Source organism: Mytilus galloprovincialis, chromosome 1, assembly GCF_965363235.1.
Source record: "Mytilus galloprovincialis chromosome 1, xbMytGall1.hap1.1, whole genome shotgun sequence".
NCBI classification, from domain to species: domain Eukaryota; kingdom Metazoa; phylum Mollusca; class Bivalvia; order Mytilida; family Mytilidae; genus Mytilus; species Mytilus galloprovincialis.
This window is the reverse complement of record NC_134838.1, coordinates 113,145,562-113,163,055: the sequence shown is the minus strand read 5'-3', so window position 1 is coordinate 113,163,055 and position 17,494 is coordinate 113,145,562. Positions and strand designations below refer to the sequence as shown.

The 17,494-nt window shown below is 32.4% G+C and overlaps 1 protein-coding gene across 1 annotated transcript in view; it reads right to left on the bottom strand.

Moving 5' to 3' along the window:
* The window catches only part of LOC143052095 (uncharacterized), an 88,145-nt gene that overhangs the window by 7,523 nt on the left and 63,128 nt on the right, over positions 1-17,494 (bottom strand). Inside the window, exons 12-22 of the mRNA XM_076225059.1 lie at positions 14,290-14,395; positions 13,654-13,754; positions 12,945-13,150; positions 8,992-9,079; positions 6,833-6,909; positions 5,923-5,959; positions 4,567-4,664; positions 3,947-4,072; positions 3,412-3,560; positions 1,378-1,513; positions 128-277 (exon numbers count right to left, since the gene is read on the bottom strand). Coding sequence (XP_076081174.1) covers positions 128-277; positions 1,378-1,513; positions 3,412-3,560; positions 3,947-4,072; positions 4,567-4,664; positions 5,923-5,959; positions 6,833-6,909; positions 8,992-9,079; positions 12,945-13,150; positions 13,654-13,754; positions 14,290-14,395 — 1,274 coding nt within the window. The remainder of the gene's footprint in view (positions 1-127; positions 278-1,377; positions 1,514-3,411; positions 3,561-3,946; positions 4,073-4,566; positions 4,665-5,922; positions 5,960-6,832; positions 6,910-8,991; positions 9,080-12,944; positions 13,151-13,653; positions 13,755-14,289; positions 14,396-17,494) is intronic.

Genomic DNA, 17,494 nt, shown 5'->3' with positions numbered 1-17,494 from the left:
AAACACATAAAAAAAACATATAAAGAAACACGCAGCATATTCATTTTTTTTTGTTATCCTACTGTTTGCATTTAAATCGAATTTAGACTAAGTTTATAGTTAAAATAAAATAGAATGAGACATATACCTCATATTCTACACGTAATTTCACTTTCTTTTTAATGCTATCAAACTCCAACAGTTTGTTGTAATCTTCTTGAAAATCCTTAGACGGTACTCCTGAATTTGGGCACATGAGTGCCTCTAAAACAGCATCATGGAGAAAAACATACTGGCGCTGAAAAATAATAATTTTTAACGTTGAATTTAAAAAAAAAAAAAAGAAATCAGCGTGTGTTTGCTGTTTAAAAAAGCCATTGTCATTAAAAAGTACATATAAGAATAAGACTATTAATTGGATCCACCTAAAGGGGCTATAATGCAATGCATATACACATATGAACTGATTTTCTATGTTTATCACAAAATGTATCACTTAATAGATGAACAAACAATTTCTTTAGATACTTGCATTTGGAATATTTTGAATTTATAATGGGAAGTTGTAGTTAGTTTTTACATGAACTCTGATTGATATTGAATCTAATACGATGGCAATTACCTATAGTCATCTTAACTTGTTTGAAAATTTAATTAAACAAGGAATAAAGGGGAATCAAAGATTTAAGGTAATTTATCTTGGTAAATAAGTACACTCTTAAAAATGCATGATTATTTCAATTAAAATACAATGTATAAAGAAATGCTACTGCACATACCGTTGCAAGCAAAACCATTGTTCTTATAAAGAGTTTAAAGCTTGTCCATTTTTCTTAAATTTACAATAATTCAACTATTAATATGGAATATTCCTTTTAGGTTGCACTTTGTAAATACAGCTGTTTCTCAAAACACGCCTCTTTTGGGGAAAAAAACTTAATATTCATAGAAAATTAATTTTGTTTACATACTGGTTCCCAGTTATGCTCTCTGTGTTCCATCTCACAGAGACATAACTTGGCAATGTTACCAGTAAATAAACATGTGCATATTGTTTACATTGAAATCCGTGGTAACCTTTCATTCGAGGTAGGGGTAGTTAAGAAAATTAGTGTTAGTTTAAACTCTGAGAAGTTCAGAGCATATAAACGTTAAAAATATGCCACACAGCCCTATATTTTGACCTTTAAAAAAAATTGTGGTGCATATGAACATTCAATTAGGATAAGTTTTTTTTCAAAACTTCATAGTGAAAGTGGTACAGTTTTAGCCGTAAAAGGAGTTCCTATGGGAAATTGCATTGTCAATATTTACAGAAATGCACCCTATAGATACCGACACATTTGTCATTATCTTGATATTGATTGAATTTTTCAATCATTACAGTGCTGTACATACTTGTGTTTGCACCATATTAACTCTCTGACGTCGCAAACCTTCCACAGATCCAAACACGTCCACATAGTCGACTTCCTTAGCCTGATTTACCACATAGTCTAAACCAATATATGTTCCTGTTCGTCCGATACCAGCACTGTATTTAAACAAACAACATTGATAATTGTCAGCACATGGAATTGAATTAATTTTTATCAAATTAATTTTGAACTATTCCATATTTTGCATAATGATTTGCGAAACACATAACGAATGTTAAGAGCTGTAACAAATCTGTGAAACAAGTGGGATTTTTGTTTTTGAGAAATGAAATAATAATAAAAAACGACAACATTACAGTATTATGATAGTATATCTAGATATGTAATTTGATTGTTAATCTCCGTGGTATTTTTTGTAACTTCATGCTCGCATATCACCAATTATTGTCCAGCCTGGTCACTTCCAAATTTTAGAAATCATAACTTCCCTGTCACAAATCAATTCTGTAAAAACCATGGTTAATTGTCACCACACCAAGGTTTAGAACAAACTCCATTGCTGAATCACAACTGAGGACATTCAGTATTCTGGAGAGGTAAGCTGTGTTTTTATATTTAAATGATCATACAAACGACTTAATATAAAATTTTGTTTGGCCTCAACAATCTAAAACAGAAGATTTTTTCAATGAGCTTATTCAAATACACGCACCGTTCAAAAGTGTCACTGCTATTTCAATAAGCATGTGTACGGATTGATTGTTTAGTCTTAGATGCATGATTTTTTTATAAGTTGTTAATGGCTTTGAACTAGCTGTCATATAACTGTGAGTACTCTCAGATCTGTTCATTGTGTCTTTTTGTGTCGGGATGTATACATGTAAGTACCCGGCCACGTCCACTTGTATGTTTGTCCATCTGATGAGTTAAGCCTTTTTCAACTGATTTTTATAGTTCGTTCTTATGTTGTACTGTTATACCACTGTCCCATGTTAAGGGGGGGGGGTCGGGATCCCGCTAACATGTTTAACCCGGCCACATTATTTATGTATGTGCCTGTCCCAAGTCAGGAGCCTGTAATTCAGTGGTTGTCGTTTGTTTATGTGTTACATATTAGTTTTTTTTCTTTCATTTTTTTACATAAATAAGGCCGTTAGTTTTCTCTTTTAAATTGTTTTACATTGTCTTATCGAGACCCTTTATAGCTGACTATGCGGTATGGGCTTTGCTCATTGTTGAAGGCTGTACGGTGACCTATAGTTGTTAATGTCTGTGTCATTTTGGTCTTTTGTGGATAGTTGTCTCATTGGCAATCATACCACATCTTTTTTATATTATCATAGATATATACAGTTTTAAATTCAGTACACATAATTCATAAAAGATTTTACAAAACATCAGAGTGTTTAAACTTTAAAAAAAACCATTGCCTAATGATGAATTGATTTCATGCAGTGCTGGCTACTACTCCACAACGTGACAAGGGAGACACAGTCAGGTGAAATGATATGAGTTATCAATAAGTTGTTTTGGTTAAAAGATCTTGTTTTATGCAAAATAGAGGAGCATCTGGCGTGCATGATATTGCTATGAAGAAATAAATAACAGCAGAATATTCGAACTTAAGTAATAAATGGCTCCCCGATTTTCCTCTTTTTTTGTACCATATCTTGATTTTGCCATTTAATTAGGGACTTTCCTTTTAGAATTTTCCTCTGAGTTCAGTATTTTTGTGATTTTACTTTTTGGTTAAGTTGATTTATAAAATATTCCTCTGTTTGATTGTTTACTTGTACATACATAACCAAATCATATATGTTTGTTGCCATTGACGAAATGTTCAACATTTTAACCTTTTAAAGTCATCAATGACCTAACGAATAGCCAATGGAAATGCCGTAATATCGTCTTATGATGCTTGATTGACCAATGAAATTAACGCAGAGGTTCGAATCACTTTATTGTATCACAATCCAATCCATGTGATCAGAGAAATAGTCATTCATGCAAAAAATAGATAACAGGCCACAAACATAAGTGAAACCGCACTTACCTACAATGAATAAGCATAGGACCAGTACATGACGCCTCGGTATTGTTGACTTTGTGTCTAAAGTGAACTAAAGATGACGAATATTTTGGTACATTTTTATCAGGCCAGGCAGTATAGTGAAAATGTTTCACTACCTTGCTTTCCGTACCCTAAAATTTTAATATAAAGTAAATACACAAAATTGACGATAGAAGAATGATCTAAAACATCTATACTCTTTGGTTGTCTAGATGTTTATAATATTTCTGTTACAAAGAGATTATCGACTAATTTTGACAGTGTTGTTTATTTGTTCATCATTATCTTTGATATTCCATTGAATTTGTGTGCTTTAATAAGCAGATATATCTTTATTAACATGCATGTGTATAATGGTAATCTTGAACTTACAATGAAATATGATTTTTTTTACGGGTGGATCAACAAAAATTAACACCAATTGTTCCGTAAAATGTAAAATTCGTTTTTATTATTACAAAAACATTCAGAAATAAGATAACAAATTTTATAAGCTGTATAAAATTATAAAAAATACCTTTTGCAACTTTAAAATTCTTATGACAAAATCGGAATACATCTCTTCTTTTATCAAGAGAATTTCCATTCCTCCAAACACTGCTTTTTGATTTTCTCCCTCAGGCCAATATTGTATACACTTGTGCTAAAATTAAATTGAAACATTATTGACGCATTCTGTTTTGTCGGAAAAAATAACACATTTTTCAAATATCATAGCCTTTCTGAGGCTTTACATATATTTCATGTCTAAGAAATTGATGTCCTTTCAATCTTTATTTTCTTTTTACAATAAAATAAGTTTACAGGGAGTTTTTTTCACTATTTCTAAATTCCACTAGTTATTGGCAGTGTTGGTGTTACTAAGTCTTTAGTTTTCTATGTAGTGTTTAATGGAATTGTTTATCTTTTCGTCGGCTTTCATTTTTGGTATGCTATTTTAATGTCCCCTTTGTTTGCTTCTAATTGTTTACCCGCCTTATAATCAAGCAAACTATATGCATTGAAAAAAATAAACAAGTCTATTTACATAATGGTGGTTCAGAGATACGTGTTTATGGTTATCAAAGTTTTTATAAATTGCATATTTATGCATGCTTGGTATAAAGTTTATTTTCATAGATATTGAACACAAGTTACCTTTCCTTCCTCGAATATATTTGTGAGCATAATAATTTTACCACAATCACACTGCCAAACCATCTTCCAAAAGTCGTTCACAGTGTTATCCAGGGGTCCTGTAAGTTTTAGCGTTATAAGTATATTAATCTTACCGCCTATACATTTCTAGGAGTATGATTGGTTAAAAGTTAAAAGCGTCCGCATGGAGACTTTGTATATTCAATATATGGTTAGTAGGGAAGCGGGACTTATTTCTATTCACGGTTAGTAGTGGAGTTGCGACTCTGGCACTATATGATTATTTAAATGTATTGAAAGTTTAATTTTGTTATATCAAGGTTGTTGATATTAAATTGTTATTGTTAACATTAGTTTTTTTGTTTGCAGACCAACGGAAGTAGGTTCTTAAAACTGAACAATTGAACACGTTAATATAAAAATAAGAAAGTGTGGTATGATTGCAAATGAGGAGGGGGGAAAGATACAAGAGAAACAGTCAAACTCATAAATCGAAAATAAACTGATGACGCTATGACTACAAATGAAAAAGACAAACAGACAAATAACAGTACAACAGACACAACATAGAAAACTAAAGAATAAGCAACACGAACCCCACAAAAAAACTGGGGTTGATCTCAGGTGCTCCGGAAGGTTAAGCAGATCCTGCTCCACATGTGGCAACTGTCGTGATGCTCATGTTATTATTCGCCCGCTAAATAGTCTAATTCGGTAGGTCACATTCATGAAAAGGGTAGGGGATTAAATTTACGACGTAAGAAACATATTCCGCATCATCTGTGAATCGGTTATACCATAACGGTCAACCAACTCGTGATGGCGTCCGTAAAATTAACGGAGGGATGATTTCAACTTCAGAATTTGGAACGCTTGGTTTAATAGCTTCCTTGTAAGCAGCAATACTCTATCAAGGAAATCATGATAGGAAATACTAGCGCGAGAATATCGTATCAATTGGGAGATATACACTCCGTATGCAGGTGCTGCTGGAATATTGCTACATAGAAAAGAGCTCACAATTAGGAAGCTGAAATCATCGCGTTTGTCGTAAACTTTAGTTTTCAACCGACCCTCATTGTTTATTTCTAGATGTAAGTGAAAATTTGAGGCAGACTTAACTGTATCTGTATCTTGCAAACGAGACAACTCTAGTCTTAATTCAACAAATTGATAATTTTAGATATATGTACCCATCGAAAATTCACATGTTTCTATTCTAATGTAACTTTGGACAATCGCAGTATTCAAATCATCGACATATTTCTTATATGAAAATATGACACAAGAGAAGTTCTTTGCAGTTAATCGGGATTCAAACCGATACTGAAGACTTTACACTACACATTTTCTTACCTTGTGAAGCTATATACTTTCTAACCTGCCCATAACCCTGTAAAGGTAATTTGTAGTGTGTTCAGTGTGCTTCACTAATAAGTATTGTTTGTTAAAAATGTAATAAGCCAAAGAGGATGGCCCTAGATTGAACGAATGAGATATAGAAGAGATTGATTAAAACATTATACTAATTAATTGCAGTATGGATTAATGCAAAATGCATAAGAAAAACAAATACTCCTTGCCCGGCTTTGGCATTACTGTTTGAGTTTTTGCTTTTTGACAAACCTTTGAATTTCAAATACTTTGGCATCGAGTATCTGGTGCAGAAAAGTTGGTACCGTCATGTTATAAATACAAAATATACAGCATATGTGAGAATGTTAAAAACAAAAGAACACTGCTTGGAACTGTTCTCTGTACGACACATATAGTTTACTTGTTTTTTGTTGCTATTTTTTTAAATGCATATTCAATCAAAATTTCACAATCGTGAATAGGACAAAATTGGTTAAAGATGTTCGACTCTATCGCTAGTATCAGTGTTAGGAGCGTACCTCTATTCACGACGTCCATATAGGGTGAACACAGAAGAGTGTAATAAATCAATTAAGATATGCTAATGCCATATAATAAGGTAGAGGACATGTACCTGCTTATAAATGAGTGATAGCGATTAGACAATAGAAATTAGCACGTGTGTCATATGTTCTAGCTCGAGATCGTTCATCTGTTAATATCGAGAAAAACTCGGATATGAAGTAGACCTTCGAGGTGCAGTATTATCCTTAATCTTAAGTGCGTTGGGATATAAGAGATTCAAGTAGTTACTGATTCATAGGCTATAAAGTGAACGTATACATTGTATAATGAAGAAGAAATAAACTCCCAAAAATGAACAAGACATAAACATATCAAATCAACCCACATGTATGAATGAGGCGTTTATATAGTCGGAGTTTTGTGAGCCTTCAATTACATCAAGTATAACTCGTGTTTCATCATCTGAAATCAAAAAGCATATTATTATTCATTTATTTCAAAATTTTGTTAGTTGACCTTTCACTTTCTGTTTTAAATAATGTAATGTTGTACTAATTATAATTGATACATATTTTTTGTACAAGTTATCATTGTTTTATGAACCGCTTTACACAAATTGATGATGAATGCACATTGTTTTTTGTTTCGTATATTTCTGTCCTATTCTCAAAACTGCATATTACAGTCTAGTACTGAGAATAGATGCAAAAAGCATTATAAGAAAACACAAAAAGACTTTTTTTTATATGGATGTGATTTTAAACAATTCAGAGATAGCACTAAATGTTTGGTTGAAGTATATGAATTTGAATGTAAAACAATAAACAATTAAAAACCAATTGTTCAGAGAACAATTGAAGGTCTTTCCACTAGTTAATATCTATTTTGATATTAAAATATATAAAATCAGTCTAAAATGTCAGTTCATATGGCTTTATGATGTATAGATATGAATTTAAAGCAAAGGTCAAAATCTAGAACGTCAAATTAACCTATGACCTTGACCTCAATTTCAAGGTCACAAACTGAGGATTTCAAATCAAAAGACCCTAGTCTCTAATATGTATGGTTAATAAGTTATATCACTTTGAACATAATTTAAGATATGATAGGGGCTAAAACTCCCATTCATTGTTTGCACACCCTTTCAACTAAAATTATTTAGTTACAACTTGTCGCAACTAACAATTTATACAAAATAATTTGTCGATATCTTAAAAGGTTAATGAAAATGAGTGAAAATAAGACAAATTCAAAAATTATAATATGACCTTGACCTTTGACCTTGACCTAATTTTCAATTTTTTGGACCAAGGACCTCAAATCAAATGATCCTAGGTCTCTATCACTTATGGTGTTCCAGTTTAAAATACATTTTAAAATTTCAAATACAAAAAGGGAAATAACTCTCATATGGAGCATTCATATTGCTTTGGTTGAAATTGGACAAATCATGCGAAAGATATAACGAGCAATTTTATCAAATAAATTTGTCGTTATCTTTTACGGTTGCGAAGGAGTTGTGACCACAAGGAAAACAGTGTTTGGGGAAATAACTCCTACAAAGAAAAGTATTCGGTTACGCAGGGTAAATTTCAAAAGCGCATAAACTGATCGATATCATATACCAAATATCTAAGCGACATATTGCGAAACAAATGTTTATCGCAAGAACAAAATTTGGCGGAAGAAAAAAAAAAATAATAATCAGAAGAAAAACAATAGGTCTTTCCACAGAAAAGTGGAAAGACCTAATAAACAGATACATGTTATAAGAAAAAAATATTTCACCTGTATCACCTAGTGCAAGAAAGTATGTGTCAAAAAACCTGTACAAACTTACACATCTTTTACATAACATATATATTAACTCATCATAAATAACAGGATTAAAATTGTGTACTTCAGACGAGTGATCAACTCACTAGTGAAGTCAGAGGCAAAACATTAAAACATCAGAATAAAGAATAAAGAATGAAGCCAAAGAACGCTATATGGGCCTTCGATAGAAATTTTTCGAGAATTATACTATAATATATACGTCTCAAAAGTGAACATTAAATGCAAAAGGCCTTACACATATTTTTAGACCTAATTGCATGGATGCTGTTGAAAAATGTTTGTTACTGTATCCTTTTTTTTTAAAACAAACGCACTTCTATGTATTCGTTGATTATCACCCAGATGTTTCATATTAAACAGAAATGCTAAAGTGTTTTCATATCCTATTAGCACTTTATCCCTTGAATTTTATTTTCGGAAACAACTTTTGAGCTAACAGAATATTAAACTATTACTTTTGCGAGATTGTTGATTTATGAAAAATTTCGCATTTTGAACCACTGGCAACACATAAAAATCTTATCCACAATGTAATAACAGTAAATGATTGCAGTTGATATGATAAAATTATCTAAGCGAAGGCATCAATATTCCTCTAAATATCTATAAGGATTAAATAGAAATATTATTATCATATGTAGAGATGTGCAAAATTAAAATTAACTTTAACTTGTAAAAAAGGTTTAAAGGAGTTGTACTTACATGCATACATATTTTTATATTTATTTTTAGCTTTATTCCCAGGTTTTAGAGCGGCCAGTGTTGCTTTCTGCAGACCATTCTTAAATGTCTACAAAATAATCAGATAAGTGTTCAATTGTAACGAGATCAATGGAACAACTACAAACTTCTCGGAGATATACTAGTGGTGCGAATAAAAACGTGGTTTATAAATTTCGTTTCGTTATAAGGCTTAACAAATAACGTAATGCGTAGTAATTTGCACGGGTGCATACCTAATCGGGAAATTAATTCATTCGACGGTTTGCATTCAATCAGTCTATACGTTTAATTCAATTGCTGTTAAGGTCTGTTTTACTTTTTAGTTTTTTTATTTCAAAAAACATTTTTATTCTATGGGTACTGTCTTTCACACGTATAAGATTATACAATTCAATAGATGCACATGTACACTGTCCAAAGTTACAGTTTTTTTTCAATTTTGTTTCCGTTCATTTACATGCAGTCGTGAATTGTTTCTAATTTTTGTGCCTAATTTTGTAGATTATTGTGCAGGCTGTTGATCATACTTCTAGTGAAGATAATGTGTTCAGTACTGTCTATTGCATTCTAAATGTTTGTTCATATGTTGTTATTATTTTCCGAATGTATTATTAAACGACTGGATGCTGCAAACCTACATTCCATAGAATATTTGAGTTTTGTGTCATTAAGCCTTGTATAGAAAAGAAATGCTTAATGTTTGGTTGAACCCGTGAAAAAGAACATAAGTCGATTTATTTGTTTATTTGTTGTTGTTTTCTTCGAATCTTTTTCTTCATGTTAACCCATAACAAATAAAGAAAGACATAATATGAACAACTTCTGTTGGTGTTACCAGACTTAAGACGGGCACATTAAATGTAGAAAACTCGCAGCCCTCAATCTTTTTTGTATCAAACATTGGAGCGCCTTGATGTTGAGAAAAAATACAATGTTCGAACAAATTACATGTGGTAACATCTCTATGCTAATTCAATGATATCGGCGTTACAGACGACAAGGACCTAGTTATATACTGACTTACTTTAAAAACGCAACACTCATTTTGTAGATTTTTTTTACCAAATCATGTTTGATCCTCATATAACTACTATTCATGCTTATCATACGTCTTTCTTTTTCGAAAAAAAAAACAACATCAGACTTACCTGTGGTTATTGAACATACCTGATTATTGAGATCGCACGCATTTTAGAAAGCGAAACTTCGAGCAAATAAAAGATTTTTTCATTTTTTTCCTTGTGAAACAGTTCGTTCAATCCGTGGCCACACTTAAGGTAGATAGGGTGTCTTCCTCCATCTTGGATTTTGAAATACTAGAAAACAAGGTCTAGATCTTTGATGAAATGTGCAAATTTTTATAGAAGAAGGTAATTCATGGGTAAGAATTTTCATTATAATATAGAAAATGCCATGCTTGATCATATTTATGATTGTATTTTACAAAAAATAAGAATCCTTTTGTTTGATTCATTTTTTTCCAACTTTGTCAAATAAGGGGAGGCAACTCAAATGCAAGGGCAGATAATCCAGATAGTGTTACTTTTACAATAGAATGTGTTAGGAATTTACCCATTTTTACATGTAGCAAGAAAACGAGTCCGGTGACCCCATTTTTTCTTTTTCTTATCTGAAAGCATAATATTGAAGCTATCTTCTCATATTTTATCTCAAAATTCTATGGTGTGGTTTGCGTTTTATGGAGGAAAAATGGGTTTTCCATGCATAATCTATACAAAATCTTGACAATTTTGAACAACCCGAAGCGTGAAAATAAGTCCGGTGACCCATTCTTTTTATTAATGTTTTTAAACAAGCAGGATATGAACTACATTTTGGCAAATTATTAAAAGATTCTATGGATTATAATTTAGACACCCCATCTACCTTAAATCATTTAAAAGATGTTGCATCTCCATATTGCCAAGACTGAGGAATACACAAACTGAATCAACCCATTAAAATACTACAAACAGGAAAACGTGAACGTGCTGCAACAAGACAATCTGACGTCAGAAACTCGTCTTACTGTCCTTCCGACAATGATACTGGTAGACGGGATTTGTTGAAGACCACCAAAGACCAGATCAACATGTAGTGACAATGCAACGTCAATAGAATTTAATTACACAACGACATTTGCGAGACAGATCTACGGCCGCAACGTCCACTGCTTACCAAATTGATGAATAAAATTTTGCACAGATTTATGCCATAAATGTTTCCCATTAACTGAACTGACAAAGAATCGACTGCAGAAAAACATTTAGAGCCTTAAAGTTTCAACCGCATAATTGCCAAAATCCATTGTAATGGGTGGAACAACGGCAAATCAGAAGGTGCAAAACAGAAACCAAAACGTGCCGAACAGAATTGGTTGACCTTTCTGACAATCATTTTCGTATTTGTTACAGGCAGTCACTGCTTTTGACGGTGACACGTTCATTGGTAAGGGGAAACCAAGGGTTTCTGTGTATACCACAATATTTGAACATTGAAAATGACGTAATCAATTCAACTTTCGAACTGCATTTTTTTTAAAACAAAAATGTTATATTAACAGTAGTATATCGGTGTTCAAAAGTCATAAATCGATTAAGCGAAAACAAATCAGTGTTACAAACTAAACCGCCACAACGTAATATGGTCATTTAGGATTAATTGATAGATTTTAATCCCAACCCGCTCCTCTGAAATCGTCCCGATCCAATTTTATTTCAATTAAAAAAAAATACAACGATTTCCGGATTTTTTTCGATAGCCGATAGTTTCGTTTAACTGAAATGCCTTGTTGCAAATATCTGTTTTTAGATTTCTTCGAGCAACTTTACTCAAATTATAATTAATACGTCGACGTATTCTTCTAACGTTTTTGCTAGTTACTGAAAAAAGTAAAAACACAAAAATACTGAACTCCGAGGAAAATTCAAAAAGGAAAATCAAAAATCAAAAGGCAAAATCAAAAGTCCAAACACATCAAACGAATGGATAAAAATAGGTTTCTGAAGCAGCAATTACATTTAGACTGAACAGTGGTTGCCAATCAGAAATATTTATTGATGAATAAAAAAAAAAAATATGTAGAATTTCTTATAAAGTTACACATGATATAAGCTTATAATTACCCATGCAAATGAAAAACACATTACAAAAGGGTTTAAGAGGAAAGAAAAAAAAATCTCCTACCCGCCCCATTTTGTCAAATATCTCGATGAAAATCTACAAATCACTGTTAGTTAGCCGAAACTTCCTGGTCAAAATTAAATCATGATTTATTTAAAGCTAATAGCTGTTGTGGTCTCTAGAAAGTTGTTTTTATAGCAAGAAAAGTGTGGAGAAATCAATACTTTTGCACTGCACAGCTATATCTGTTTACAGAATTCAATGAAACTTAAACCTCTTTTTACAATTTGTGTCAATGATTCTCAACTTGACAAATGATAGTTACCATGAATGTTTACGATAGTTTTAGAAATTCAGTGTTAAAGACTTTTTAATTTTACATGAAAATGGAACTAAATAGTATGATATATCTTTTTATTGTAAATGGACGGGTTTTAAGATTGATATAAATGTAAATAATGCCTTATTTCAAATTACAAAATTTTAATTTCATCCAGTGCATGATCATCCTACTAAATAACACATTATCTGGGGTCACTTAGATCAAGATAACATAACATGAATAAACAGCTCCGATATGAGCGCATGCTACGCCCGTCGTCTTGTGTGTAAGTTTTATGCAATAATAATAGTTTCTGAGATACAGTGCGACATGTGAAAACACACCTTTTTTTAAACAAAAAACTCAATAACTCTTAAATACAATTTTGAATCATTACGCCGGACAGACAGTCGTACAGACGGATAGACGGACATTTTTATACCATAATACGTCACGTCAAAATTTTGACGTGCGTACAAAAACTGACCAGGAATTCTAACTCTATCTTTCCCTCAGTTTCTCTTCCATTTTCAACGTATTCAAAGAAATCTTTCACGAGAATAGCACTTCTCGGAATTTGTTTATCTAATGTAAAACTGTAATATCCTTCTCCATCTTCGTCATTGTAGTATGGTGTGTCAATATTCTTGGAAGAAGTGACTTTCGACTCGGTAATTATTGAACTTGTTATGTCTAAAAGAAATGCACACAGTTTAGAGCTAAATACACATAAAATTCTTGTACATATCATCGAGTTCATGCATTGTTAATTGTTTATTCAAGACTTTTTTGCAATTTGGATATACGTATTTGTATGTTATTAGACAATGTTACAACTTGAATCATATCGGTAAACACGGATTTGACAGCTAAGCCCTTTCAAAGTTCAGTAAACGATGATACTCAGGAAGAGTAGAGATAAAAAATTCAACTTGGTAAATTCTGGAAAGTAAGTGGATCGGTATGAAATACGGTAAATTCTGAAAAGTAAATGGATCGGTATGAAATACGTTAAGTTTTAAAGAAGCATTTACCATCAACAGTAAAACAGACACCCTAATGTCGGGCGATAAAGTTTCTATTAAGAGGTCAAACTGTTTTGTGGATAATTCCGGCATTTATTACATCAAGGTTTATCACTTCCTTATTCTTTTGAAAGTAAAATCCTATATGGGGAAACAAATCAAAATAGATACCAGTTTTACTACGTATAGGTTTCTCTTCTCTCCATTTCCGGAATTCCGATGAAGTCTCTTTATAAACTGTACTTTTGGAAGTTCTCTCCTCTTGTTTTCTTCTACAACATTTGAATTTTCAATTAATTTTGTTATTCTACTGAATTCATGTATAAGTCGTCTTTGGATGTGAACTAGCTTCCAGTATCCATGAGTTGATTTTTTGTGCGTTTTTTGTCTTTTTGAAAGTTGATTTTTGTGCTTCGTGCTGAGTATATTAGTCAAATCCTTTCCAAATGGGTTACTGATTTGTTCTTTATTTGTAAGGCAGAGCAACTGTTCCATATCAAGAGAGGCACGAGCACTAACAAACATGTCTCACCCCACCATATTATGTAGGTGTTCGTTCGAAATCAGAACGGGCACATAGCCTGCAATTCATGTGTTGCCTTTGATTGCTGTCTTCTCATATTTGACAATGACTTCTTACTTCACGGTATGTGATTGGTTCATTGTTAATTTCCATATGGTACACATATAGGCAATTAAAACTGCATCATTTGTCCATTGTAAGTTGTTTCGTACAACAATATAATGCAATAAATGATTTTAAATTTATACTACATGAACCTTTTCTCTGTATATATGTTATCTTACCTACGAATGATTATGATGACTATGATCACGACTATCAAAATTACTGCAAAAGATGATCCTACAGCAGCACCTACAATTGCCGCGGGAAATTCACTCGAGTTTTCAGCTAAAATAAAGTTTTAAATTATTTACAGTAGTTGAATATATCAAATATAGGGCATTCCATTTTGTAAACTCTCATCGAAAACAAAACTCTGATATTACGTTATGTTGTTTTACTATAACTTCATGATATTTTGTCTTTACTTAATATGATTTGACATAACGTAATGATGTTTTGATATAATTCAATATGGAATAGTCATTACTTAACGATATTTCGATATAACAAGATATGGTTTCGTATTGACTTGATATAGTTTTGTCATTACTCAACATGATTTTGTCATTACTCGAGTAATTACATTACATATTGAGTATTGACAAAACTATATCAAGTCAATACTCAATCATATCATGTTATATCGAAATATCGTTAAGTAATGACTATTCCATATTGAATTATATCAAAACATCACAACATGGTATCAGATTTCCACATAAGATAGCTATGGCGTTCCATATAAAAGGGATATTTGTCTAAGCATGTCTAAATATTGGATAATGTAGTCGTAACGTTGAAAAAAACTAAATAACTTCAAGTCAATATTTCTGAAATCCTCGTCAAATATAAAAGTTTTTGTCTCTAAATATATCACCGAATCTATTTCTTTTGATAAACCTGGAGGCAAATATCTGCCAAATTTAAATAATAAATTGAAAAATATTGTAATGATAAGTTAAACTTTTTCACAAACAGAATAGATGTTATTATTATCTACCTCCATACATATAGCCTTTAGTAATTCTTGTTATAGAAAAAATAAAGCAAACAGAGTTATTTTTTCTGGAAGTAATGTGAAGGACTGACTGGTACCAAACTGTGTTAAAGGATATAATTATTATTCAAAATAATCATCAGTAATATCGTGTAGTAATCATTTCCTTATACAACATGTCATAACAATAAATAAAGATTATCTGAAGCAATGCATGTATGACAAACTGCTACCATAATATATTGTCTACCATTATCTTTCAAAAGTTTGGTCAGCGAAGGAAATATTGTTACCATTTGTTATACATGGTTTGAAATAATAAAAAAGAATAGACGAAAATGTTAACACGTTAATCTATTAAGCGCCAGATTAAATCGATTATCAACCAATAATCCAAACGATAAAACATTCAGACATACTTACATGTAAGATAACCCTTAACAAGATTGAAAACTTAATAAACAGACAAATTTTAATTTTAATTTTTATTTTGGGTCCTATAATTTGAATCGAGGAATATTATAACTTATCTACGTTCATATTTTCGGATATGAACGTAGATAACGAATTTATCCCCGTTCTTAGTCCGTATCGGGCAAGTTTCATGGAAATTCGGGTACAAAGTGTAACGTGAAAACAACGTTTTTTTCATTATCTAAAAAAGTTTTATTGTATTTGGAAATTTTACATATTTTATACGGGGTGTAGGGTACTACCTTTGGTACAACCCTACAGGTAGTCAAGTATAAGATGTTTTTAATACGAAGACAGAGAAACTGGATTGAGTCAAATTTGGCGCTCAATGTTGTGAGAGTTACATCATAGGTGGTGTGAAGTCAACGTGGGTCATTTGCAAAGCTAGGTCAGTACTCTTATTCCTTGAAAATGTGGCAGTCAAGTGAAGCATTTAATGAAATGAGTGTAAATGATCGGCATACTAGGACAAAATCGGTAATGATTAAATATTTAATTACAAACATTATGAATAATCTACAGAATTCAATATTTCACTAGGAGCATCATGGAACTAAGGAAAACTTGCGTGAAGTTCCCCGGGATAATGGTTAGCAACGTCCGGGGATATGGGTTAGCAACACCCAGGGGCTATGGGTTTTGTAACGACGTGTGTTAGTCAATCAAAATCCTAGATATATACTAAGCCGGGGATAATCACTCTTATCTTATTATATATATATATATATCTTTTTTTTTAGAGAGCCCAGGTGGTCGTGTGGTCTAGCGGGACGGCTGCAGTGCAGGCGATTTGGTGTCACGATATCACAGTAGCATGGGTTCGAATCCCGGCGAGGGAAGAACCAAAAATTTGCGAAAGAAATTTACAGATCTAACATTGTTGGGTTGATGTTTAGACGAGTTGTATATACATTATGTACACAGCCATGTATCACCATCATTGATGGCGATCCGATGGATACATCTGTTGTAGGGTTGTCACTGACTCAGACGTACTTATGAATATAATTATTTTCTGTGACTGTATCTTACATTAATTTGTAGGATCCTTTACTATAGATAATTTAGCTGATCTGTAACAATAACATCTTCATGCCTTATATATCATGTACTGTAGTACGCCGCTAGATTAAAACTGACGTGGAAAGGTAACACATGGCCAGCGAAAGCTCTTTTTTTTAGAGAGCCCAGGTGGTCGTGTGGTCTAGCGGGACGGCTGCAGTGCAGGCGATTTGGTGTCACGATATCACAGTAGCATGGGTTCGAATCCCGGCGAGGGAAGAACCAAAAATTTGCGAAAGCAAATTTACAGATCTAACATTGTTGGGTTGATGTTTATATATAACTCGTCTAAACATCAACCCAACAATGTTAGATCTGTAAATTTGCTTTCGCAAATTTTTAGTTCTTCCCTCGCCGGGATTCGAACCCATGCTACTGTGATATCGTGACACCAAATCGCCTGCACTGCAGCCGTCCCGCTAGACCACACGACCACCCATATAACGGCAATAAAAGATCCGGACATGAATAAAAAGGAACAGTTCAATTGAGAAAACTAAAGACCTAATTTTAACATTTTTGATTACGAAAAACGAATATGACCGACATAAACCAACGACAACCACTGAACTACAGGCTCCTGACTGTTATGACCTACCGAATTAGACTATTTAACATGTTTGTAATAAGATGATCAACACGACAGGTGTCACATGTAGAGCAGGATCTTCTTGTCCTTTCGGAACAACTGATATCACCAATTTTTGTAGAGGTTCGTGTTGCTTAGTCTTTATTTCTTTGTTGTGTTCTATGTACTATTGTTTTCTGTTTATCTTTTTTTTTTAGCCATAGCATTGTCAGTTTATTTTTGATCTATGAGTTTGGATGTACCACTGGTATCTTTCACACCA